The sequence below is a fragment of the Diorhabda carinulata genome, chromosome 12 (assembly GCF_026250575.1).
Source record: "Diorhabda carinulata isolate Delta chromosome 12, icDioCari1.1, whole genome shotgun sequence".
Classification (NCBI taxonomy): Eukaryota; Metazoa; Arthropoda; class Insecta; order Coleoptera; family Chrysomelidae; genus Diorhabda; species Diorhabda carinulata.
The window spans coordinates 2,630,107-2,656,464 of NC_079471.1; the positions used below are offsets into that span (position 1 = coordinate 2,630,107).

The window sequence follows — 26,358 nt, forward strand, 5'->3', positions numbered from 1 at the left end:
GTGAAAACTCTTGTCAATAAATTTGGAGGGATTGCTGCCATTTCCTGGCGGATATTTCCCTTTAGCTGACTGATATACTTCGGATTGTTCATGTAGACTTTATGTTTGAGGAAAAAAATCAAGAGGAGTCAAGTCAGGGCTACGTGGGGGCCCAGGGATGTCACCTCTTTTGAAATTGAGTCTTGCTGGAAACATCTGTCCCACAGCCGCCATAGAGTCATTTGATGTGTGACAGGTCACTCCGTCTTGTTGGAACCAAGTTCTCGTATTCACTAGTCTTGAACTCGCAATTTCTGGAGTCAAATATTCCTCTAAAATCGCAACAGAGCGGTCGGTGTTAACGGTGATGTTTCGTCCTCGTAAATCTTGAAAGAATAAAGGGCCAATAATTACTTTGCTTGAGATTTTTTTGTTGATTTTTCTGACCCTAACCTAACCTAACCTATAATGATGCCTCACTTATAAAAATTGTTTTGGAAAATCTTACTTATGTCTTTATTTAAAGGCAACTGGGTAGTGGGTAGGTATTTTAAGCTATTCTTGGTAATATTGCACTTAGATATAAACTTCCACTTAATGTTTTGATAATAAAATGAGTCAAAATTGAGGCTACCGTGCAAAATTATTGGTTTGTTGTATAATACTTACGACAAAAGACTTGATTCAGATAAGGCACTAACCAGCTTTATATAATGTGTATGAAAAATGAAATGGGCGTAGAAAATACCAAGGTTACTAGAATAATAGAAGGTTTGTGACATGCGCATGTCTTTGTAAACAAACGATCAGCTGCTAGAACGCCAGCTACGCCATTATGCTTACATTTTTGTTTTGTTTATATTTTTATGTCAAACAGAACCCCATTAACATTATGTTCGAGTTATGAGGATGTGTGTTATCTCTTGCTGATCTGGTTATACAAACGAAAATATTTCTAACTAACGAATTCACAGCTGTGAAGAACCGGTGACGTAACCTTGGCAAATACTGAATCAAGATGATGGAATCGAAGAAAACGTGAATATAAACTTCTGATTTAGCGTCAGGTATGTAGAAAATTATTTTTTTTTTCCAGATGATTACAAATCTTTCTTTGCTCATTAAATAATTGAGAACAATACAGACCCAATTCTAACAAAGAATACCGTGTTTGTCAACAGGATTATCGATGTACCAATCTATCAAATCAATCGAAAAAAATATAGATTAAGTTTAAATTAATAAGAAGCTTCAGTTGTCCAATAAAATGCTCTCAATTCGATCCCGCATATCTTATATCAGATAAAAATCGTACAGAAGCGTTTTGCGCGTAATTTCTCTTATTTGCTTTCTTTCTTGAGTGGCGTTCACATCGTAAAAGCATAAATTTTCGTGTTAAATATTATTTTTCAAAATTTCTTCTCAATTAACTGTTTGTTAGTGTGTGCGATGTTTGTGTGAAATGATGAACTTTTTGAATATTTTTGTTGGAAGGTTTTTCGGAATGAATATGAGTAAGTTTTTGTACTATTTTATTTTAATATCAATAAACTACGAAAATTTTATAATGTGGTTCTAAATAATAATAATATTTAAACGAATTGGCATTAAAATTTAAAATAAAAACTTGAGAATCAAACTTTTAAATGATTTTAGATCTATTCATTCCACGAAGAAAATGTGGATCTTTATTCACTAAATTTCAAATCAGAGAGGTACAAAACATAAAGAATCCGATTAATTTGGAACAATTGGGGGAAAGAGATTGATAAGGGCAGTAAAAACTAGAACAATATGATCTAATAGAACCCACCCTCTTGAGTACAAAGTAAAGTTATGGGTTAGCAGAATTCTGAGGGTATTTTTTTATACAAGAATTATGCCAGAGCTTAATTTTGGCTGGGTACTGGAAGAAGCTGTGACCATTTTGTTCCTGACCATGCAGAAAATTCAACATCGTATGTTAAAACTCGTTTTTCAGACTTACAACACCGCATAGTTGAAAAAAACCCAATAAATACACGTTTCCGAGAGGAAATTTCGACTTCTTTAAACAACATCTCTTTAAGAAGGTTTTCTGCAGTAGAACTGAAAATAATGAGGTCTAAAAACCAACAAATAAATCTGTACAAAGGCAAAATTTACTTACCCCACGGCGGTCATTTTCAAATGGGTATCAGCACATTTTGGATGTTCGTTGGGTCGCCACATAATACTATATATTCCGCTTCAAAAACCGCTGCACCTTCTTTGAGTGGTCTGCATCTGATTCCAATATATTACATGATGTTAAAAATGGTTATTTCAATTTTGGTCAACACAACTTGTTTTAACCACACAAACACGTTTAGAAAATAAGGAAAACTACAAAATTGAAGAAGGTGATGCCGATGTCCATTAAAAAATGACCGCCGAGGGCTAAACAATTCCCAAACAAAAGTCGTTGCGTCAGGTATCGGTGCGTCAGGACTCGAAGGATTATTATTCGATTGAGGAAGCTGTTCCTTAACACCATAAAACAAAAAAACAATACAAAACAATTCTCACTACCGCAAAAAAAATCAAGAAAAGATAACAGCATACGAGAAAATTACTTGTTTACCCCACGATCGCCATTTTGACGTGGATCAGATGTTTTCTTAGATTGTCTAATACATTTATTTACTTGACAGCTAGATATGGATAGATACAATGAAATTGAAAACCAACTAATAACAGAAAGCGAATAAATTTGCGCACAGAACTTTATGGCAAAATCATTTGCTTACCTCAAATGGTCATTTGTAAATGGGCATCAGTTCATTTTGACAGTTCGTTGGATTGCCACATAATACTATAAGTCCCGCTTCACCTTCTTTTAGTGGTCCGCGTTCCAATATATTCCATGATGTTAAAAAGGGCTACCACACAAATAACGAAAACTACAAAAAAATCGCTAAAAAAAAACTAAACAGCATCAAACACCCTTGAGGATTACATTGTTATTCATCGCTATAAAAACCAAATTCAGTGCCATCTAGTGACACGTGATTCCGCCAATTATCAATATTAAAAACTTATGTATGGCGGTATTAAAAATGATAAAGACAAAAACACAAACATAATAAATTGTGTGTGAAATTCGAAAACACATTTATATGATTTATGGAAGTAATCATCAAATTTATAACAAATTATTTATGTTTCTAATTTTAACTAGTTCAAGAAACCGTGTTTAGTATTTGGTATAATAAACAACAACAAACTGTCAAGATCAATCGATCAAATATAATAAATGAAATTAAAGTAAAACATTAGTTCCGGTAGTTAATTAGAAAATCTAAAATTTCATTTACTCTCAAAACAACTTGTCAGTTTGATGTATTGGTAGTTTATAAATAACATTCTTCGTTTACATTAGCTTTGTTGATGTTACCAGATAGTTGGTGTTGGAAAATGTCTCAATAAGAAGATTTTCTACTATTTATGACAACATTTTGGTTAAGCAGGTGATAAAGATTAAGCAGGTAGTTCCCTGTTTACTTTCACTATCAACAACTAAATATGTCAAAAATCGCTGTAGATTGAACCGTTTGACTCAATATTATTTATTACGAGTTCATATCGCATGAAAATGAGAGATACTAGTGGAATTATGCGCCTCAAAAAATTATTGGATTCGAGCAGTCAACAGTTATCTTGGAACACTTATCAAAGATAATGGCGATGAAGAAGAAAATATAGAAACAAGGTAAAGTCGGACAGGCAAACAAAAATAAAAGAGGAGGACAAACTAGGAAATAAAAAACCTGTATGATGAACAAGAAATTAGCAACATTATGGATGGCTGTGACACTTAGAAAGAAGGTCGGAATAAAGATCAAGAAATTAATCGATATAAACATGGCAGGAACACGAAAATTGTTGTTAATGTTCAATAGGATTTGTTTAATGAGATAAAACAGCTTTAAAATAAACAAAACAAAATTATATCATAGACGAAAACTTGTCAGTTGTTGTACATAACCGAAGAAATGAACAATCTAACGAAATGTCAATTGTCCATTCAAATATGGCCGCCGTGGGTTGAACAATTCCCAAAGGAATGTCAGGTATCGATCCGTCGATCGAATGATTATTGTTTAATTGAGGAAATTGTTCATCGGAACATTTTAAGGAAAAATGTTACTCAACGTAGTCGCTACAAAGATACTCGGTTTTAGCTATAATAGTTTCTCTTTAACAGATCTAGAAAGTGTTTGTGCAGTCTTCTTAACACCATACAACAAAAAAAAACAATACAAAACAATTCCTATTACCGTCAAAACCAAGAAAAGCTAACAACATATGAGAAAATTGCTTGTTTACCCCACGGTCGCCATTTTGACGTAGATCAGCTTAGATATGTGGTTTGTTCACAAAATGGCGAAATGGCCCTTTTGAGGAGTATTATCAATATTTATCTGATACTTAATCTGTTTGATTGAGTTCTAATAGATGTTTGAATTGAAAATTGTTTTTACATCAATTGGATGTGGAGGAATTAAATAAATATGAAAAAATTGTCGACTTCACATTCCGTGTAAAATAAAAAAACGTTTCATAATCTATTTGTTGACACAATTAATCTTATCGGTTTATTGGTTTAGATTACATGAATTATAGCAGATCATATGTTTATTTTGATAGTAACTGAATTATGTTTCTATATTATTTAAACATTTATCTTCATTTATTGCAATTATTTTCACAAGTAATGTCACAACTGTGGTTTTTAACTTGTGAGCTTGTTTGGCACTTTTGTCAACTTGCAACCAAACTTTTTTATCTGCTCCGTGATGACTTCCCCAATGTCAATAATGATGTAAATAGTATCTTTTTATAAACATTTAATTGCCTATTTGAACTAATAACTTGGACTACTTTTAAATTCGAAGAACCTCACGATCTTTCGTCCTTTTTATGATTCATTTTAATCTTCCATACCACTGTAAACAGTCTTCAACATTACCATAGACAAATTTTAACAATTTGTGAGCTTGTTTGACACTTTGACAACTTTGCTACAACAAACAACATCTGCAGAATCCATACTATTCAAACTTTCGCGCCTAAATTTAGCGTCACCGCCATTTTGTAATTAATATTTAATGACGCCATTTGGTGCTCTCAATAATTGAGGATTTTGAGTTTATTTCGAGTTGTTTAAATAATTTTAGTAGTTAGCAGACTCACTTTTGAAATTTTGGGAACTTAACTGGTTTTTTGTAATTTCTATTAGCAATTTTAGTTGGAGATAATGTCTATGTTTTGTTTTCGTGATAGATTTGTTACAGAAGACTAGAAAATCAATTGTCTACCTTAATTTATAGGTTAAGTTATTTAAAATTATGTTAAATAGATCAACTACTTTTTTGTTTTTTGTCCTAAGTAATAATTAAAAAGTTTTGACACTTTATTGTGAGTTTACAGTCTAAGGCTGTGTTTCCCAACGTGGGGCCCACGCCCCACAGGGGGACAATTCGAAAAAGGACTCGAAAAGAGTTTAACCTTTTTCCTCTTGACAATTTAAATGCAATTTGATTGCAAAAATTAAGCAAAATCTTAAACGATTTGGTAAATTGATATGATAAATTCGTTTGACGAGGTTGAGGCAGACGGCAGGCTCTGAGCGAACCTCGGAGACTGAGACTGAGCTTGGAACTTTATATAAAATTTCTGCGCGGCCAGCAAGCATCTAATTAAATTTAAAATATTGAATTATTATTGAAAAAAAAAAAACAAGAAAGTTGGGAAACACTCTAAGTCGACGATAATCCATATAATATTTTACTTAAATATTTGGGTCATTCTATAGCAATTACATATTTCATATAAATATACAGTTTGTCCACGTAAGTTGGCGGCATATGGGAAACTTTGTTATTATTAATTTTACGAAAAAAAGTTATTCTTTATAAAAGGTTCTGCATGGTCCAAAACCTAAAATTCAATCATCAGACGATAAATTTTTCCAGTCTTATACGAGGTTTTTTTAAAAAATGTGGTTTTTGCTCTAAAGTACCTTTCTTTTTGACAATATCGAAAATCGTTATAGAGAAAAGATCTTTAAAATTGAAAAAGCTTCTAAATATTGAAAATTGTTTCTTTACATTACATTTTCTCTGCGATTACGTTGGAATCTAAGTTTGCACATTAATGCATAATTAATTTAGGATGCACTGGTATAAACAATTTTGAATATTTGAAAGCTATTTTTAACTCTAAACATCTTTTCTTCATAACAATTTTCGATATTGTCATAAAGTACTTTACTCTAGAACAAAAATCACTTTTTTGACAAACCTCGTATACGACTGAAAAAATTCAACATCTGATGATTGAATTTTAGGTTTTGAACCATGCAGAACTTTTTATAAAGAATAACTTTTTTCGTAAGATTAATAATTAAAAAGTTTTCCATATGCCGCCAACTTACGTGGACACACTGTATAAAACTTTTATTTTCTTTCGTTTATACTCGTGAAATGACCATCAGAAATAAATTCCACAATATTGCTTCGAATTATTTTATTTGAGTAGACAATAATAAATAATCAGTGTTTAAAATAATAAAGAAATAAAAACTATTTTTATTTTTCATTTCAGATTTATTTATGACACTTGAAATAAACAATATGAATCTAGAAATATTAGCTTAATCCTCAACCTAAAATTGAAAATGATTGGCTTCTGCATTATTTTTATGTACTGTATAACCACGGTAAGTTTTATTATCAATATTTTTTTCTTATTTGATTAGATTTTGCCCTTGAGTTTTTAACCTAAAGCACGTGCCAACTCTCCCTAGAAGCGTCGTACAAGGGCCACTTTTTCTGTTTACCCCGGTGACAAGTTAGCAATCGCCACCCTACGAATTGCAATTATGTCTGTGGCCTTGAAGCTGAGTGGTATCGTCTATAATAATCGTCGGGGTGATCATTAAAAGTTGGCGATCTACGGCCCCTCTTACTATCTGACTCAAGTCTAAACATCAATTTTTTATCAATATTTAAAGAATTATTAGGAAAAAAAACTAATTTTAAAACAGAAGAATCAAAAATATTTACAAGCATTCATTTAATCTCTTCGGGTTACTTCTGGCAATAATAAATGAAATAATAATTAAATAGATAAGTTTTAATGATTGATTTGGAGAGATTAATATCTCATTTCATTATTTTTTTAGATCACTCCATATGATTATGATAGTCTCATAGGTAAGTTGTAATTTAGTATTTGAAGTAACGTATATTATTAAAAAATATTTCATAAAAGTTCTCAAACAATATTACTAAATATTACTAAAAGTTTCGACATATGGTAACACTGATGCGAATATGTCAAATCTGACATCGCCGTCACAAAATTTGACATTTGACAGAGGGAGTTGCCATACGAGTGGTATTTGATTTGTTCACAAATACTTGAGGTCGTCCAAAATTGGTTGTTGTATTGAAGAAACATTTGAATGTCAAAAAGATTTGTTCGTGTTGGATACCGCGCAAAATTTGACAATCACTCAAAAAAAATGTCCGTATCTATTTGTTCAAAGACAAACCAAATTAAACAAAAGTTGTTCGCGAACGAAGCGCTTCGAAGCGAGTGATCGCTTGTTTTTTCGAAATATGGCCGCTGTTCACTGTGTCCCATTTTGGTTGAAACTGCACTGTAAGATATAGACATGCGGTAAACAGAATTATTCCAACTACTTTTGTTCCTGAAATACAAAAATGTTCACTTTTGGAGGTGTTTTTAAGATTGGGCACAAACTAGGTTTTTTTAAATAGAACTCCCTGTATATTTAAGCGTAAAGTTGTTACAATTTTTTTCTGAATACATTGATGTTTTACAACCTAATCTTCAATAGGTTTCAGCTTCAAAAACAGAGTCAATACAAATCAATAATGATGGCTAACGGTAAAAACAGAAAATTTCAAAATTTTATCCAAAATTAATGAAGATCCGGATTCTGCAAAAAAGGTAATATGGTCTGAGGTAAAAGCAAAAGCAAAAAAACCAAAATATTACTTTTGAACGACAAAAACAAGGCCGATTTGGTGGTTTTAGTGTTTCATGTCTTATAATGGGGACTAAAATTGTATATACAATTTTTGAGAGTGGCCTAACTGCCCAACGATACCTAAATACATTACAAAATAATATGCCAGAGTTGCTGGAGGACTTACCTTTGACACAGCGACATCAGATATATTTCCAGCAAGATGGAACCTCTGCTCATAATTCAAGGGTGAGAATATTTGAGTGCTTATTTTAGTAGACGCTGGACTGGCACATACGGGCCTATCAGATGGCCCCCAAGGTCACCGGACTTAAGTATTATAGACTTCTTGGTATGGTCATATTTAGAAAATAAGATTTATGCAAATAGGCATAATAATATGGATGAACCTCAAGCCTCAGCCGAAGAAGCATTCGCCGTGAGTTGAGCTGAGATACAGTGCAGTCTAAAACCAAAATGGGACACGGTGTACAAGATAACAAAAATCGATTTTTTCACAAAAAGGTACTCTTTGTTTAGAAGATACGTAGATTTTCAGATCATTACACATGTCAAGGAAACCGTTCGCTATAAAGAGACATTCCGAAGAAAATTATCATAAATTGTAATTATCTATTGAAAAAACAATCGAACATTTCTAATTTAACTGCATACTGTCGAACATCGTGTTATTTACATAAAGAAAAAATTGAAATGTAAAAAAAATTTTTTGGTTAGCAAATAAAAATTTCTACACACACCGAATGTTTTACTTTAAGTCTCGGAACACCCTGTATATATATGAACATCTACAACAAGTATAGTTAAGAGTCTTTATAGTTCATTTTTCATTATTACCAACTATATTCTGATTGTACTCCACCAAGTTATAAATATTTAACTTGTTCACTGACATATTTTCATTTCAGAGACGGAAATTCTCACAAATCTATCAGTATCAGCGTTTCTTGATGAAAATCGTTATATTCGACTCAATATCAGCTGGAGCGACGTCCTTGGTAAGTTTAGTTATTTATTATTGCAACAAAAATCAGAAATGGCAATGGAAAATTGTTTTCAAAGCATAATATCCTAAACATGGGATTATACGAAAAACTCTTGTTGTTTATATAAATTCCGTTTCAGATTCCGTAGATCAAATTTCAATAAGGTTTGTAGAAGATACTGAAGCTGATAACACTGTTTGTGGTGTGATTGATAGCCTTGATAGAATTTCAGTAGCAGAGGTAAAGTTCCCGTTTAATTTATTTATTTAAATTTATAGTGTTGTATCATTTCTGTTAGATCGAAATCAATTAATATTATTTTCAGAAAAATAATATCATTATACCATCGTTAACTTTGTCCAATCCTGCTGATGAATTACTAAATGGATGCGAATATAAAACCGTTGTTGAAACCCACGATCTGAATCCAAATTTTAAACAAATAATGATGTATCAAATACCAGGTGAGATGACAAAAAGATTTAGAATGATCCAAAAACGCCTTAAAACGATATAAAGGAATCCAAAGCGATATAGACTGATCCAAAGTAACCGATAATATCTTAAAATCGATTTATAATGATACAAAAGGATCTAAAATGTTTTTAAATCAATATAGAATAGTCCAAAAACGTCCTAAAACCATATAGATGAATCCGTAGCTATCTAGAATGATCCAAAGCGTTCTAGAAATGATATAGAGGAATCCAAGAGATCTAAAATTATCTTAACCGATCTAGAAAGTTCCTAGAGCAATCTAGAATGATTCAAAACCCTCTTAAAATCATATAGAGAAATCCAAACCGATCTAGAATGATTTAAAGTGATCTGAAATGATTCCAGATCAATCTAGAATGATTCCTATCGATTTAGGTTGCTTCTAAATCAATCTAGAATGATCCAAAATAGTCCTAAAATGATATAAGGGAATACGAAACGATTTAAAATGATCCAAAGCGATCTGAAATGTTCCTACAGCAATTTAGAACGATTCAAAGGGTCCTAACATGATATAAAGGAATACGAAGCTATCTAGAATTATCTAAAGTGATCTAGAATGTCTCGATGGATCTAGGATGGTTCTAAATCAATCGAGAATGATCCAAAAGCGTTCTAAAACGATATAAAGGAATCCAAAGCGATGTAGACTGATCCAAAGTAACCGATAATATCTTAAAATCGATTTATAATGATACAAAAGGATCTAAAATGTTTTTAAATCAATATAGAATAGTCCAAAAACGTCCTAAAACCATATAGATGAATCCGTAGCTATCTAGAATGATCCAAAGCGATCTAGAAATGATATAGAGGAATCCAAGAAATCTAAAATTATCTAAACCGATCTAGAAAGTTCCTAGATCAAATTAGAATGATTCCGATCGATTTAGAATGATCCAAAAGCGATCTAGAAAAATCAATAGTGATTTAGAATGATCCAGTGATGTAGAATGTTTCTAGATCAATCTAGAATTGTCTCGATAATAAAAAAAACGATAAAGAGCAATACAAAAGTATCTAGAATAATCTAAAGGAATCTGAAGTGTTCCTAGAGCAATCTAGAATGATTCCTACCGATCTAGAATGGTTCTAAATCAATCTAGAATGATCCAAAACCCTCTGAAAACGATATAGAGGAATCCAAACCAATCTAGAATGATCTAAAATGATTCTAGATCAATCTAGAATGATTCCTATCGATTTAGGTTGCTTCTAAATCAATCTAGAATGATCCAAAATAATCATAAAATGATATAAAGGAATACGAAACGATTTAGAACGATCCAAAGGGTCCTAAAATGATATAAAGGAATCCGAAGCTATCTAGAATTATCTAAAGTGATCTAGAATGTCTCGATGGATCTAGGATGGTTCTAAATCAATCGAGAATGATCCAAAAGCGTTCTAAAACGATATAAAGGAATCCAAAGCGATGTAGACTGATCCAAAGTAGCCGATAATATCTTAAAATCGATTTATAATGATACAAAAGGATCTAAAATGTTTTTAAATCAATATAGAATAGTCCAAAAACGTCCTAAAACCATATAGATGAATCCGTAGCTATCTAGAATGATCCAAAGCGATCTAGAAATGATATAGAGGAATCCAAGAGATCTAAAATTATCTAAACCGATCTAGAAAGTTCCTAGATCAAGTTAGAGTGATTTCGATCGATTTAGAATGAGCCAAAAGCGATCTAGAAAAATCAATAGTGATTTAGAATGATCCAGTGATGTAGAATGTTTCTAGATCAATCTAGAATTATCTCGATAATAAAAAAAAAACGATAAAGAGCAATACAAAAGTATTTAGAATAATCTAAAGGAATCTGAAGTGTTCCTAGAGCAATCTAGAATGATTCCTACTGATCTAGGATGATCCAAAACCCTCTTAAAACGATATAGAGAAATCCAAACCGATCTAGAATGATTTAAAGTGATCTGAAATGATTCTAGATCAATCTAGAATGATTCCTATCGATTTAGGTTGCTTCTAAATCAATCTAGAATGATCCAAAAGAGTCCTAAAATGATATAAAGGAATCCTAAGCTATCTAGAATTATATAAAGTAATTTAGAATGTTTTGATGGATATAGGATGGTTCTAAATCAATCGAAAATGAGCTAAAAACGTCCTAAAACGATAAAGAGCAATATAAAAGTATCTAGAATAATCTAAAGGAATCTGAAATGTTCCTAGAGCAATCTATAATTATTCCTATCGATCTAGAATGGTTCTAAATCAATCTAGGATGATCCAAAACCCTCTTAAAACGATATAGAGAAATCTAAACCGATCTAGAATGATTTAAAGTGATCTGAAATGATTCTAGATCAATCTAGAATGATTCCTATCGATTTAGGTTGCTTCTAAATCAATCTAGAATGATCCAAAAGAGTCCTAAAATGATATAAAGGAATCCGAAGCTATCTAGAATTATCTAAAGTGATCTAGAATGTCTCGATGGATCTAGGATGGTTCTAAATCAATCGAGAATGATCTAAAGGATAAAGAGCAATACAAAAGTATCTATAATTATCTAAAGCAATCTGAAATGTTCCTAGAGCAATCTAGAATGATTCCTATCGATCTAGAATGGTTCTAAATCAATTTAGAATGATTCAAAACCATCTTAAAACGATATCGAGGAATCCAAACCGATCTAATGATCTAAAGTGATATGAAATGATTCTAGATCAATCTAGAATGATTCCGATCGATCTAGGTTGGTTTTAATCGACCTAGAATGATCCAAAAGAGTCCTAAAATGATATAAAGAAATCCTAAGCAATTTATAATGATCCAAAGCGATTTAAAATGTTCCTAGGGCAATGTAGAATCCGAAGTTATCTATAATTATTCATAGTAATCTGGAATGTTTCTAAATCAAGCTAGTATTATCCAGATCGATCTAATATGGTTCTAAATCAATTTCTGATTATCCGAAAGCGTTCTAAAACGATATAGAGGAATCCAAAGCGATCTAGAATAATCCAAAGTGTTCAAAACCGTCTATATTGATTAGAAATTGATTAGAAAGTGCTCTAAACGATATATAATATTTCTGAAATAACCTAGGATGATTTGAAACGATCAAAAACCATTTAAATTGATTCAGAAGGGCTGTAAAATGATTGAGATGGATCCATAGTGATATAGAATATTTCTTAAACAATCTAGATTTATCCAAAGCGATAAAAAAAACCATATTGATTGATCCCAAAGCAATCTAAAACAAAAGAGAAGCTTAGTCTTCTCTACAAGTTTTGTGGTGCTCCTCCAATATTTCCAGATTTTTTCGGAGTGATCAAGCTTCTCAGAAATTATTTAAAAGTATATGAAATAGCGTATAATTTCTAATATTTTAGAATGTGTTCATGACAAATGTCGATGTAAAGAAAAATCTCCATATCAGCTTAGCAGTATCATTCCACTACACGATGATAATTATCTTCTCAAATGGAATGAACTTTCTCATGAGAACCTTACACTTATTAGTATATATTGGTAAGTGATAATTATCATTATAATCAGATGTTTGTTATTAGCAAAGCCAACAAATTATGTGAACAACATTTTGACAAATGACAGTAAAAATGTCATATACGCACAATCAAGTCTGAGAAAAAGAAGAAGAAGAAATATAATTGGGTATTTCAGAACATAACCTCAAAAAATCATTGTATTGTTTCCTAATTTTTTTTAAAGAGATTTTAACGCGTTTTTTTGTGTGTTTTAAATTTGCTTTTGTACGGAAAACATAGTTTAAGACGATATTTCGAAGCAGAGTGCTCGTATGTTACATTAGGATACAAAAATAAGCACAACAATAGACAATTTGAATTCCAATAATATCTTCTTTTACCATAAGGATGCCCATTAAAAATCGTTTGTTTATGGTACAAGGGGCAAAATCAACTGATTTATTCCACTTTTTACTTCTCAGACTATTTATATATTTTTCGTGATGGTCTATTTTGATTTTAGGTCTCTTTTCAATGAAAATTAGTTTAAAATAAACTATAAAATTCGACTTTTTGACCTACTTCTTTATCAAAATATTTTATACTGATTTTCATAGAAAAGAGCCCTAAAATTAAGACAAGTCAACTGATTTCGACATAAACTTGATATAATGTCGAAATGGTTTTTGGTTCGGAACTTCACTCCAGATGTAAGGTCTTTGATTTGGCAGGAAATTGGCAGACATCTCAGAAGAAACTCGGGTTTATTGAAACAAAGGGAGGTTTAGACGTAAACTTTCATATATTGTGTTTTGTTATTGTCTGGTGTTAATTTTAAGTATCTGACTGTGGTTTGGTTTTAGTACAAGGAATAATAATAGTCTTGGAAATTCTTCTACTACTACTTTCATCAAAGTACAGGAAACTAATGTGTTTAAAGATGGCACAGAAATATTGTTACCAGATATCAAAGAAGATGTTACCTATAGGATCACTGCAAATTTTCATCATGACGGTTGTGCTTACAGAAGCTCGATTACGTTTGAAGGTATTAAAAATATGTGTGAATTGTTTTTTTTTTTATGGAACAATTATCAGATTTTATTTTATAGTGCCAAAAACAAGAACTACATTGACGACAATAGTAGGATTGATTTTGTTATTAGTTGTTTTATTAGTTCTTTTATTTGCTGTACTTATAAAATCCAATAAATATAAACGTATCTTCGAAAAGTACACGAAATGCTGGAAACAAGACGAAGTAGGGGATATTTATGCTATAAAACCCTTATCTTGTAGGTTAGTTTCACAATATGTTCACTAATCTTGCCCCAAATTCTAAATCCAAATTGAATATTTTCAGTTTTAGAAAAGAAGAAATTAATAGTCAATATACACCTTTAGAATTTGTTTTGGTAAGTCTTTTTTATGAAACATTTTTCTAAAATCAATCTTATATATTTTGTTTCTTTAGAATTCTTATAATTACGACAAATATGAATTTCCAAAGAATAAAATTATTCTCAAACAAGAAATTGGTAAAGGAGCCTTTGGGACTGTATATTATGGAGAAGCTTTCGAATTAAATAATAATCCAGGATATACAAAAGTAGCTATCAAACAACTGAGAGGTGAAACTCACTTTATAAAATATTTAGTTCATATTTCAAGTATAATATATACGAGGAAGGTCCCAGAAGTACTTGGCCCAACAAACAAAACACAAAACACTATCTTCTTGCTCAAATGAGGCCGTTTTTCCTTATTTTGTTCGCTCAAACGTTGCAATAAGTTCGCTTAATACTCGCCGTTGATAATTTTTCCTTTTTCAACATAGTCAATGAAAAAACAGACGCCATGACCTTCTTGCAGATGCGATCCTGGTCTTTGCATGTCGTACGACCTCGTTTAAACTCTGTGACTCAATATTTTACTGTTGATAACGAAGGAGCATTTTTTTTTGGGCTAAGGTATTTTTCAAGCAACTACCGCCATCTCTAGATCAGGCCTGGTACTTCTGGAACCATCTTTGTGTATAAATTTCTAACCCAACGTAAACTTGGTTGTTGTATACGTTCCTCGATCAAATTTTAATCCGGATTTTATATGAATTGCGTCCCGAAAACCTGTGGTACCAAATACTTCTTTAAACTAATTATACTTCTAAGGATTATCGATATCGAAATACTGAATTCTGGTTAACCATTTTCTTACCTGGAGCTTAAGCAAAATAAAATTATCATTTTATTAATCATAACATCTCCCCACATGTTGCGATAACTACCATGGATGGACATACGTTTGAAGTGATTGATAGAAATTTTAGGACCACAAATATTTTTGCGAATCTCATTTCAGCCTTCCACTGTAGTAGCTCAAGTGAAAGATCTTTATTTCTGATCCCAATACAAAATGCAAGGTCATGGTTATTGTTTTATTTGACGGTGAGGACATAGAAGAAGTAAATACTGAATTTTATAACGATGTAAAGGAATTTTTGTGTGCTTCACTCATTTTATTTAGTACGAATCGAGTTTACAGTCATCCGAAAATGAAAAACTTGCTAAAAACTGTTGAATCAATGCATGAATGAATGTTTATGACAACAAAAACTTATGTTGCATCTATTTTTACTAGTATATTTCATATCCTCAAATACTAAAGGAAGCAGTGATAAGTTTGAATCCGTTCCAACTTCTCAGTCTTCTACTAAAGTAGCTCAAGTGATAGATGTGGATTTAATTGTTATTGGAAATAAAAATTAGATAAGGGTGATTCCGTTCTAACTGTGATATTCAATGTCCTGTATTGTTTTTTTGTACTAGTCATTAATTAATAATCAATTAATAAAAATTTTGTGTTAATTGAATAATTCTTAAGATATTTAAACATTATTTTTATACAATATAACTTGCCACTTAAAGAAAACTTATACTACATCACTTGAATGTCAGTACCGTGTCATGTCCATTCCTAGAATTTACCGATAAATTATTAATTTTTTTTGTCGTAACAAATGATTTAAACTAATTACCTTATAAATTCTAATGTTTATGATCAAACTGAGGAAAATTGATGCACTTGTTGTTTAATATCTTAAGTTACCATGTCAGTACCGTGTCATGTCCATTCCTAGAATTTACCGATAAATTATTAATTTTTTTTGTCGTAACAAATGATTTAAACTAATTACCTTATAAATTCTAATGTTTATGATCAAACTGAGGAAAATTGATGCACTTGTTGTTTAATATCTTAAGTTACCATGTCAGTACCGTGGATAAATGAGTCAGTACCGTGGAACTCAAAATCCGACATTTGTGTCTTGCTCGTGATACTTTGAAGTTGTAGTAAATTCCTCTTAGAGTTTTATTTTTACAGTAAAATAGATGAATAATATGCATAAAAAAGTTAGAAAAGTTAAATTTTAAAATCTTGAAATTTTAAATACAAAAAATCACAGTTAGAACGGAATCACCCATAAATAGTTATGATCCCAATACAAAATTAGGTTGTTCTTAAGGGGAAATTTGTAATTCGCATCGAAAGGTAAACATCAAGGTCGTACTCATTATTTTCTTTGATAGTGAGGGCATAGTAGTAGTAAATTTTTAATTATATAAGAATGTAATGGAATATTAGTGGAATAATTTGTGTTTTTATCCACTAAATATCTTTCTGTTTTTCTACATTTAGATTTAGTACCATTATTTCATCTTTTTATTTCATTTTTGATAAATCGTTTCATTTTTCTATTACACCTCGTATAGAATAGTATCGAAAGTAGTTGAGACTTTTTTCATTTAAGTAAATACGGTTTTTCTGATATAAAATTTGTTATGGGAATCTGCAATATATAATTGAAATAACCTAAAAGTTGTTTTAATTCTGAAATGTAATATTTTTTTTTTCATTTTGTAGAAGGTGCTCCCGATGAGGAAAAACAAGATTTATTGAACGAAATTCGTATTTTGAAAAAAGTTGGGGAGCATGAAAATATAGTTAAACTTTTAGGTTGTGTTACCATAAATCAACCATACATGATACTGTTGGAGTTAGTACCTTGCGGGTCTCTGAAAGATTATCTTCTCAAATTGAGAGAAAATTGGTCTGTGAGGAAAACTCAGTTTTTCTTTACAGGGTAAGTTTTTGTGCAAAAAATATTTGCTGTACATTAAAAACACATAATTCAGTTTTACCCTAAGACTAAAGCAGTTTTTTCGAGAAATATTGACAAAACCATGTTTTTATCTACGAATTTTAGGTTTGACTCTCAAAAATTGAAATACGCAAAAGTTATATTCGAGTAAGTACGTTGACAATATTAACAAAATAAGTCTCCGCACCAGCAGTTTCAATTACACGGTCCTTCAAGCCCTTCATAGGTCACAGATTCATATTCAGCTTAAAGGACTTGGTAATTGTGATTGTTGTGGTAGTGATAGCAAACAATGTGTTCAGTATATTCATAATTTTATCTAAAATAATGTAAAAAATTATTTTAGCACCACTGATGATTCTTATATAACCCCTGATAATATTTCTCTGAATGATTTAACAGAAAATGAAGTATTGAATTTGGAGTATATGTCTGAATCTTTGAAACCCGAAAAATCTCAAGCTCCCCAATCACCAATTTCGATTGTTTCGAGTGGATTGATTTCTTGCGCAGACAGTAAGTCGAATGTTAATCATTATTACATCGTTACAGTGTGGTGGTAATTTTTATTAATCAGTGAATGTCTTTCCACTGTTGGACTTTCAGCCTTTCCTCTTCATTTTCTCATCTTTCATTATCATTATTTTGAAAATTCTTTGATATCGAATCATCAAAATTTTCCAACAACTTGTTGTCGTTCAGGAGTTTGATTTTATATAATCGATCACTGATTGTTTTCGTTTTAGCGGAACTTACTTCTTTGCCTAGTTTACCACCAACTCCAGAAATAAGAGGAAAAAATGATGGATACTTCCAAAGAGCTGAACCTCTTTTAGACAATGGAGAATTGCAACAATTTGCCCAGCAAATAGCTCGTGGTATGGGGCATTTGGAAAAAATAAAAGTTACCCACAGGTATTTTTGATATTATCATTGCGCACAGCTTTTTCATGTTCGAATTTTCACTTAATATGCGATGTAACTCACTTTTTGAAATGCTTAATATGTCTGCTAGTTCAAGCACTTTCAGTCGACGATCATCCAGTACCGCTTTGTCGATTTTCTTCGTCGACACCTTATTTGGTCGGCCACTACGATGCTGCTTAGGTTAGGTTAGGTAAGGTTAGGTCGTACGGCCTCTACTACCCAATATTTTACTGTTTATAACGAAGGAGCAGTCCCACCGAGAGTAGAGATCTTACGAAAGTATTGTATCGCATAACAATGATCTATTTTTTTCATGTTTACAAATTCATTGAAAACGTTCACTATTGATTGCTGCCAAATAAATACTGAACAACTTTCTAATGCAGCGCTATTTTTCAAGCAACTACCGCCATCTCTAAGTCACGCCAGATACTTCTGGGACCATCCTCGTAAAGGAATAATGTCCACTGTTACCATATATGGTCCGAGGTTCTCTGTTGTGTAATGAAATGCTCCTGTTAGAATAATACTGAAAGAAAGACACACAACATTCCAAAGAGTTACTTCAGAAATTTGATACCATATCATCTGGGTCCTATTTTTTGACAGTTGTAAAGCTTCCCGAGTTTCGTCTACTGTTAGTGCTTCTACTTCTTGGTTATCACCTTGAATATCACCATCAACTGTAATTCAAATTATAAACTCAGCAGTCAGCAGTTTTTCGTAATGATCTTTCCATTTCCACTTCCAATTTCTTGTCCCATTTTTACTTTTTATGACTTCTTTGCTCTACAGATCATGATATTATTAATTTCCACCACTGGGAATTTGATTCTAAAAATTTGTTTTTCAGAGATTTAGCAGCAAGGAATATTCTTATGACCAGTGAGAAAATCTTGAAAATTTCTGATTTTGGCCTGTCACGAGTGGGAATTTACGTCAGTAAACAAGGGCAAAAGTTACCCTTGAGATGGATGGCTATTGAGGCGATCGAAGAAAAAACGTGCACCAACAAAAGCGATGTTTGGTCGTTTGGGGTAGTCCTATGGGAAATTGGAACTTTAGGTAGAAAAAAAAAATGTAATAGAAACGATCCACTTCCTTAATTAATTTTTTAGGTGGATTTCCTTATTCAAAAACCCATAATAACCTAATCCTTTATGAATTGAAACAAGGAAAGCGACTCGAGAGACCTAAAATATGTACAGACGAACTTTATAAACTAATGATGGATTGTTGGAGTGAAAAACCAGAAGATCGACCAACATTTAGTGAAATTATGGATCAGTTAGACGAAAGGAAAAAGATTTACGTTAATTTTGATAAATTGAGCCCCACCTATGATTTTCCTATTTCTAAAGAGCCAGAAATTTTCTAATAATGAAATACTATACGTAGTAAGGAAGTTTGAGGTTATGGAATAGATGATATAAAGCCTCGGCTTCGCCTCGGATGAGAAATTCAACTGTCTGCTTTTAGGTTGAAATGTACATTTTTGTATAGACTGATATATATTTTTTTATCTACTTTCTGTACCTTCTAGTTTAATTTTGTATAAATAAATAGATAGTTGAAATTTTAGACAATTTTTTTAACTTATTTTTTAATTGATTCATCCTAATCGATAAAGAGCCCGTTGACGGTGATGGTAATGAAAAATTTCAAAATATATTAACAACTTCTAGAGATTGATATCATTTTTCAAAACGCGCTCATAATAGCGGTGCCAAAAAACCAGCTTTTCCTTGCGATCGCGAACCGACTTCACGTTCTCAAAAAGCGACTTTTCCTCGGATTCACTGAACGACTCCACTTGAAGAATTCGTTTAGCGACATCAAGTACTGCGGAGCGACTCTCCTGCAGGTCGCCAAAACTGACTGTTCCTTAAGATCGCTGAGCGACTCCACTTGATATCGCTAAACGACGATATCCGGTATAATGATAATAAAAACTAGAAACCGGAAATTCTGACATATTTCGACTGATGATGACAAAACTGAATCTTGTAAATCTTGTAAATGATACTACTTTGTTTACACTTTGTAAATATAGGATCTTTTCGAATTCTATGATCTTGACAAAACTAAAACTGGCAACAACGAAAACTAATAACACACGGCTGCCAACGCTTATAATGTCATTTCCCCTGTTAGCTGAGTATTGATTTACTCATACGATGTTTTGTCAATCTATGATCCGATATGATGCTGATAATAATAACTAGAAACCAGAAATTTTGACATATTTCGACTGATTTTGATAAATCTAAATCTTACAAATGATACCACACGTTTAAAATGTAATTTCCTCTAATACACGAGTATCGATTTTGTTTACACTTTGTAAATATACGATCTTTTCGAATTCTATGGTCTTGACAAAGACAAAACTGAAACTGGCAACACCGAAGACTAAAATCAATGTTTATAATGTAATTTTCCCTAATACACGAGCATTGATTTAACTTATACGATGTATACTTATACTTATACGATGTATACTCAATCTATGATCCGGTATATTTAACTTATCAGCTGATTGCGGATCGTAACCCAGATCGAGATTATGATCAGTTTATCACTTTAGTTTCATGCGTAATTTTTTTTACTGATTTTTGACCTTAATTTAGTTGTGTAATAGATTTTAAGTGTTTGAATAATTATTATTATCTAAAATGCAGAAAAGTGTAGAAATCGCAAACCTGATTAAAATTATGATTCAAAAAACCGACTATAAACAACACAACTATCAGCTGATCGCCTTTATCTACGATATACCGGGCATTTGAATAATAAAATAACAAAATGGCGATTTCAATCTATAAATTATTTTCAAACTTACAAATTTTCTAACGCAAATGAATCGATAATAAAAAGAAAAATGCTATATATCTACTTGGTAGCATTTTAGCATTATTTGCTAGTTATGTGTATTTCGATTAATGCCGATAACCGAAGAGCCATTGTAAATCACAGATAAATTGAATCTAAATGCTATAAAAAGTGGCCCCAATCATTGTCCTTTAATCGCAGTATATTTCATGTTATTAATTTGATTAGATAAGATATGGTATCTTTTCGAAGAAAATTGTGAATAGTTTAGTCAGTTAGTTCGAAGATGACAGTAACTTCGTTTGTAATAAAATGACAACACAAACTGATGCGGTTCCTAATCAAGTAAAGCGGCAAAATTTTACTAGAAAATCGTCAATATCTGTTATTCCACCAAAAGTATCAACAATTTTGAATTATTTTCAAGGTACGTGTGTATATTATATTTAGATAGAATTTTATATAAATTGTTTTCAATTATTCCTTCTTTTAATATTTTTTCATACGTTTTATTACTAATTATAATTTGTTTGAAAGCCATTTACAGTCAGTAATGACTACGAAAACTGCTATTTTTTGACTAGGAGTTGTAAATAAATATTTCAATAATATTATTTTGCGACAATGATGCAATTTCTTGCATCATCTCAAGTTTTTTTTAATTTTGAAAACGTATTAGGTAATAAATCTTTTTTGCTAGAATAAATATTAATTTTTACGCAGCTTCCACTAAAAAGATGTTCATAGTCTTAACAGAAATTAATAAATCGTGTAATGAATATTAGAAAATGCAAACCCGTACTTTCTTAGCCTATAAAACACTTTAAATGGTGTCAATATACAAGGTTTATTAAAAATAATGAAACTGTTTAATCTTAAGCTGAAACATGAAGATTTAAACTGAGCTGCTAGTTAAAATGAGCTCAGTTTTTTTTGGAATTTGTGCTTTGTTGTGTAGGTACTGAATAATCAATTGAATAACAACATAAGATAGTAGCAACTGACTGGTTGACCACTCCTTGTTTCTACGCCGCAAATTTCATTTCATACTTCTTACTATTTCTTGTATATACGAGGTTGGTACCAGAAGTACCTGGCTTGACCTAGCGATGGCGCTAGTTACTTGAAAAATCCCACTTTTATGTTAGAGAGTACACGATCTATTGTGTTTTCTTTGTTGTGCCAGGTACTTCTGCAACCATCGTCGTATGATGTAATCGTAGTGATTTTCTTCTGTTCTAAAGTAGTCTATGTTTTTGTTTTGAAAACTAGAACCATTCGTGGAACGTAAACACTTTAAAACAGACAAATTTGAGTACAGTCGGTCGGGAAATGAAGCGGGCTTGGTTTTTATAGTAAATCAAGAGAATTTCTTAGACAAAGAAATAGAACAAAGAAGAGGAAGTCGAAGAGATGTTAACGAACTAATTATATGTTTTCAAAGACTTGGTTTTAATATTGATCAAAAAAATATACTTCCAGATGCTACAACAGAAGTGATACATGATAGAATAAGTAATAGTAAGTTGACTAATAAAGTATAAGGTAAATTTATTCTTACTATTTGTTAAGAATAAGTATAACATCGAAATATGCAAACAAATCTACTAAAATTTGCGTTCATAACTCCAACATGTTGTTCAGATCGTTTTACATTGTTTATCTGAAGTTTTCTTTCTTTACTTGACAATGCTGCACTGCTTTTTCATGAACAATTAGTAACTACAACTATTAATTGAGTGAACCCCGTAGACTCTATTCCTAACCGACTACGACGCACAATAATCTGGTGGTTGTACTTCTTCTTATCAAATATCAACTGCTGAAGATAATTTCAAAAAAAAATCGATTTTCTTTCATTTATTAATCATTTTAGTTGCCGATGAAGACTTTAGCGGTTATAATAGTTTAATATTTTTTTATCTATCTCATGGTTGCGAGCATAACAGATTGCATACCTATGATGGAACAATCGCCGCCCACGACATCTGGGGAAAGTTTAAAGAAAATCCTAGTTTGAAAAACAAACCAAAAATGTTTGTTTTCCAGGTAACTACTTTGACATTGTTGAGTACTACTCTGAACTAGCGAATCATATCATAGCTAAGAAAAAAAATCGATGAACTAAATTAGCACTGGAGGGTAGATTAAAAATTAATTTCAATACTAAGAATATTATCATAAAATTGATTGTGGAAAGTTTATATCACTTCTATTTGTAGAGCAAAATAGTTTTAACAAAAAATGTAGATCGTGTAATTTTCTACATAAAATTTTCTGAGATATAGCGATTCGAAGTTGAAAAAATATTTTCCTCTCGTTTCCACGACATACAAGTGGTTGGGACTATTTTTATCGTAGTTTTCCTGGTGTCCTTCGTAAATTACTTTCTTTTTATTCAAGATTCTACAAAAAACGTCGAGTAGTTAGCTTTTTTCAACCATTTATGTTCTACTTTGATAGATATTAGGTTTCACCGTGTTATTGCAGAGCCAATTAAACATTTACTCTCTTTTTGGTAACATGAATTCATGTTATTTTAGGCATGCAAAGGAGAAGGGAAGTCAACAACCGGAGCTAGTACTTCCTTCAAACCATCATCACTTGTACCTCCAAGTACTTTCCAAGCAAACAACTTATATCCTGATTTGTTGATAGTATATTCTACAGTAGAAGGTGACATAAAGATTTTTTAATAATTCTTGTCCTAAAAACATCGAAATCATTCATATTTTATACTACAAAAGTCAGTAAAGAAGACATAAAACAAACAACAATTAATTTGCTAATTTTCTATTTTTGGAAACAAGATTTTTTTATTGAAATATAATTTTTGTAAGTCTTAACACCATCATATTCGTGACTACACACACAGATAAAGCTCTTGGACCACACCATATTTTCTAGAAAATTTCTAGAATTGATTTCGCAAAAAAAATTGCAAAGTACATTGAAATTCAAAATAATCTGAATTTGATTTTAAGAGAAAAACAACCTCAATGCTCAGGATGACTTCTTCTATCTGTTCTTAATGGAATTTTTAACAGCTCTTCTAAATAATGCTCTGCCACGTGCTTAAACGGATTGATACCAAGTAAATTTACTTACAAATGTACTTGTATACATTTTCAGAACATTTTAGACCATTTCGGACGATAAAAAAGTTGTTTTCTCGTGAAATAATTGGTCTAATAGAGTTGTATAAACGTATATTTCCTATCAAAGTCGGTAAAGAACAAAATATTAATCAAAATTGAGCAGCGTTGCAAGCTCTGGTCCTCTTCATATCTTAATACATTTATTATTAATTGTTGATCCTAATTTGAAAATAAGAAACGTTTTTCCAATACGGTAAAAGTCAATTTGTGTCATCTAACTCAAAAAATACATAGAAGTAGCCTTGAGTTCGAAAGCGTCTAGAAACACTACACGCCACCCCACGCCACGCGACATCCCGATATTATCGTGTACACATTTGTTTGTATATTAAATAGGAAATCACATTGACGCAACTCTTGTTGCATTTCGAGTCAATCTTTGATTTTAACCCAATGCGATGAAACTTTTCCATAGACTGGCATACAAAGACGAGTAGAGAAGCATACTCGTGACGGTTGGCGTGGCGTGGCGTGTACGTAGACAATTAAATTAAATGGAAAGATATATGCACACATATTCGGTGGCACACATATGTGTGGAGCTCCGCCTTTAGTAATATAACATCAAATATACGGTACCAATGATAAGCACGTTGGTTCTTAGGAATTAAAAACCAATTATTATTAAATAGCTTCGGAATTGACTTACTACTTAAAATTTACTATTTAAAAAGTTTTTTTATATAATATTGAACGGAAGTTTTCACATCTGCCAATACGAAATACGGTAAAGAAATGACAAAAATATTTGTGAACATTTAGATACATCAAACAAAAAATGGTAGTGTAGTGGATTGGTATTCTGTCTGCTAACCAAATTGGTTGGCTTCAAAACTGATTCTACATTTCACACAAAATTGGAAATTTGTCTAAAGTTCATAAACTTTTTCATTTCGTGTCACCAACACACAAAAATACATAGAAGAAAAAAAATCAATGTGATTGGTAAGTTTGATGATCTCCAAACATTTTTTTAAAGAGAGGAATCACTGCTATTCTTTCTTTCTTAATATATGTTGATTTTTGGACGATATTTGTAACGCAGAAAAACGGAAAATCCGGCTTCGCATAGATAAGATGTTGCAAAGGGAATTAAAATTCTCAAAACTTTTAAACTCCAGCAAATCGGTTGAAGCGAATTTTGTTGTCGTAAGAGAGGTCTCCTAGTGAAACAATTTTGATGTGCAAGGTGCGTGGAAAGGATTTATTTATGTAAAAAGCAAGCATAAAAGTGTCAAGTTGTAGTACTAGGGAATTACTTACCTTGGTGGCTGATTCCAAAGGCTTGTACTTCTCCAAAGAAATGAGTCCCGATGAATTGAAGTTTTGAGCGACTTCAAGCAAACTCGTTGCTCATAAACCACGAGTAGGTCTCGCAAGAACTGCTTCATCCATCCGGATAAAGTATTTTGCAAACCATTCGGTAGGTTTGGTAGGATGTTCCTTGAGAAGGGACAATAAATCTTGAGAGGATTATGGAAAACAATCTTTGCAGAAATAAAATTTCTATTTTCAACCAACCAGCAGTAGTTTATGTCATCAAACTGCGGTAAATTTAGTTGTATCCACAAAATTGTCACTAAACAACAACTGCTTCAAATTAACAAGCGAGTTAGTAGTATAAATAGTTGTCGGTAGAAGTGAAAAAATAATTATTTTATATTGGGAAATGTTTCAGGTAACGTATCGTTTAGAAATTCTTTGCAAGGTTCATGGTTCATTCAAGAACTTTGTAAGAATTTTTCTATATATGGAAAACGAGACGACGTGGTCAGTCTGATTATAAGGACGTCAAAGTGCGTCGCTAGTAATTACTATCACACAATTAAGGAGAAGGCGATCGATAGCAAACAAATGCCTCTGTTTGTTTCGACTTTGAGAAAAAAATTTTACCTTAACGTATCGAAAGATAGGGATTTGCTTTTAAGAGTGATCGAAACTAACGAACAGATATTAAAAGAGCTCAAAGACATAAACAAGAAATTGAACGACGATGGTAAAAAGAAGAAAGAATTGAAATAATTATTTTGTGATAAAATATATATTTATAATTGTTTACTTTCATTTTATTCATTATAATAAAAGTTATCATTGAGAATTAATGTTATTTATTTATATCCCGCATATTAAAAAATTCCATAATGAAAAATATATTACAACAATCCGTAACTTTCACAGGGACAACCTGTACATTCTAAAGACAGCAAAAATTGATTTTTCAATCGATTTTTTAACGAAAAGGTACTCTTTGTTTAACTCGATAAAATTTATGGTTTAGGAGATATTTAGATTTTTATATGGTTGTACA

At 31.6% G+C, this 26,358-nt stretch overlaps 2 protein-coding genes across 3 annotated transcripts; both read left to right on the plus strand.

Moving 5' to 3' along the window:
* Window positions 1-1,319: 1,319 nt before the first annotated feature.
* On the plus strand, window positions 1,320-19,636 carry LOC130899870 (platelet-derived growth factor receptor alpha). Its single transcript, XM_057810032.1, has 17 exons — window positions 1,320-1,493; window positions 6,607-6,721; window positions 7,187-7,217; window positions 8,929-9,018; window positions 9,146-9,246; window positions 9,332-9,470; window positions 12,879-13,017; window positions 13,838-14,022; window positions 14,087-14,273; window positions 14,338-14,389; window positions 14,449-14,605; window positions 16,896-17,115; window positions 17,239-17,280; window positions 17,480-17,649; window positions 17,880-18,048; window positions 18,914-19,125; window positions 19,179-19,636. The coding sequence occupies exons 2-17, from the start codon at window positions 6,680-6,682 to the stop codon at window positions 19,436-19,438; spliced, it is 2,196 nt and encodes a 731-aa protein (XP_057666015.1). The 5' UTR covers window positions 1,320-1,493; window positions 6,607-6,679; the 3' UTR covers window positions 19,439-19,636.
* Window positions 19,637-21,097: 1,461 nt separating this feature from the next.
* Window positions 21,098-26,148, plus strand: LOC130899895 (caspase-3-like). Of its 2 annotated transcripts, none has more exons than XM_057810067.1 (5): window positions 21,098-21,319; window positions 22,165-22,413; window positions 22,769-22,941; window positions 23,436-23,568; window positions 25,729-26,148. In XM_057810067.1, exons 1-5 carry the CDS (start codon window positions 21,205-21,207, stop codon window positions 26,070-26,072), a joined length of 1,014 nt encoding a protein of 337 aa, XP_057666050.1. In that variant the 5' UTR covers window positions 21,098-21,204; the 3' UTR covers window positions 26,073-26,148. The 2 variants fall into 2 exon arrangements, with proteins under 2 accessions (XP_057666050.1, XP_057666051.1); XM_057810068.1 differs by having other exon boundaries at window positions 21,155-21,319; window positions 22,249-22,413.
* Window positions 26,149-26,358: the final 210 nt, after the last annotated feature.

What these genes read in the sequence shown, in the direction of transcription:
- LOC130899895 (XM_057810067.1), top strand. Translation starts at nt 21,205, where the DNA reads ATGACAACACAAACTGATGCGGTTCCTAATCAAGTAAAGCGGCAAAAT. An exon ending in AATTTTGAATTATTTTCAAG is followed by an intron (nt 21,320 to 22,164) that starts GTACGTGTGTAT and finishes TTTGAAAACTAG; the next exon opens with AACCATTCGTGGAACGTAAA. An exon ending in ACATGATAGAATAAGTAATA is followed by an intron (nt 22,414 to 22,768) that starts GTAAGTTGACTA and finishes TAATCATTTTAG; the next exon opens with TTGCCGATGAAGACTTTAGC.
- LOC130899870 (XM_057810032.1), top strand. Translation starts at nt 6,680, where the DNA reads ATGATTGGCTTCTGCATTATTTTTATGTACTGTATAACCACG. An exon ending in AAGCTCGATTACGTTTGAAG is followed by an intron (nt 14,023 to 14,086) that starts GTATTAAAAATA and finishes TTTATTTTATAG; the next exon opens with TGCCAAAAACAAGAACTACA. An exon ending in AGCTATCAAACAACTGAGAG is followed by an intron (nt 14,606 to 16,895) that starts GTGAAACTCACT and finishes TTCATTTTGTAG; the next exon opens with AAGGTGCTCCCGATGAGGAA.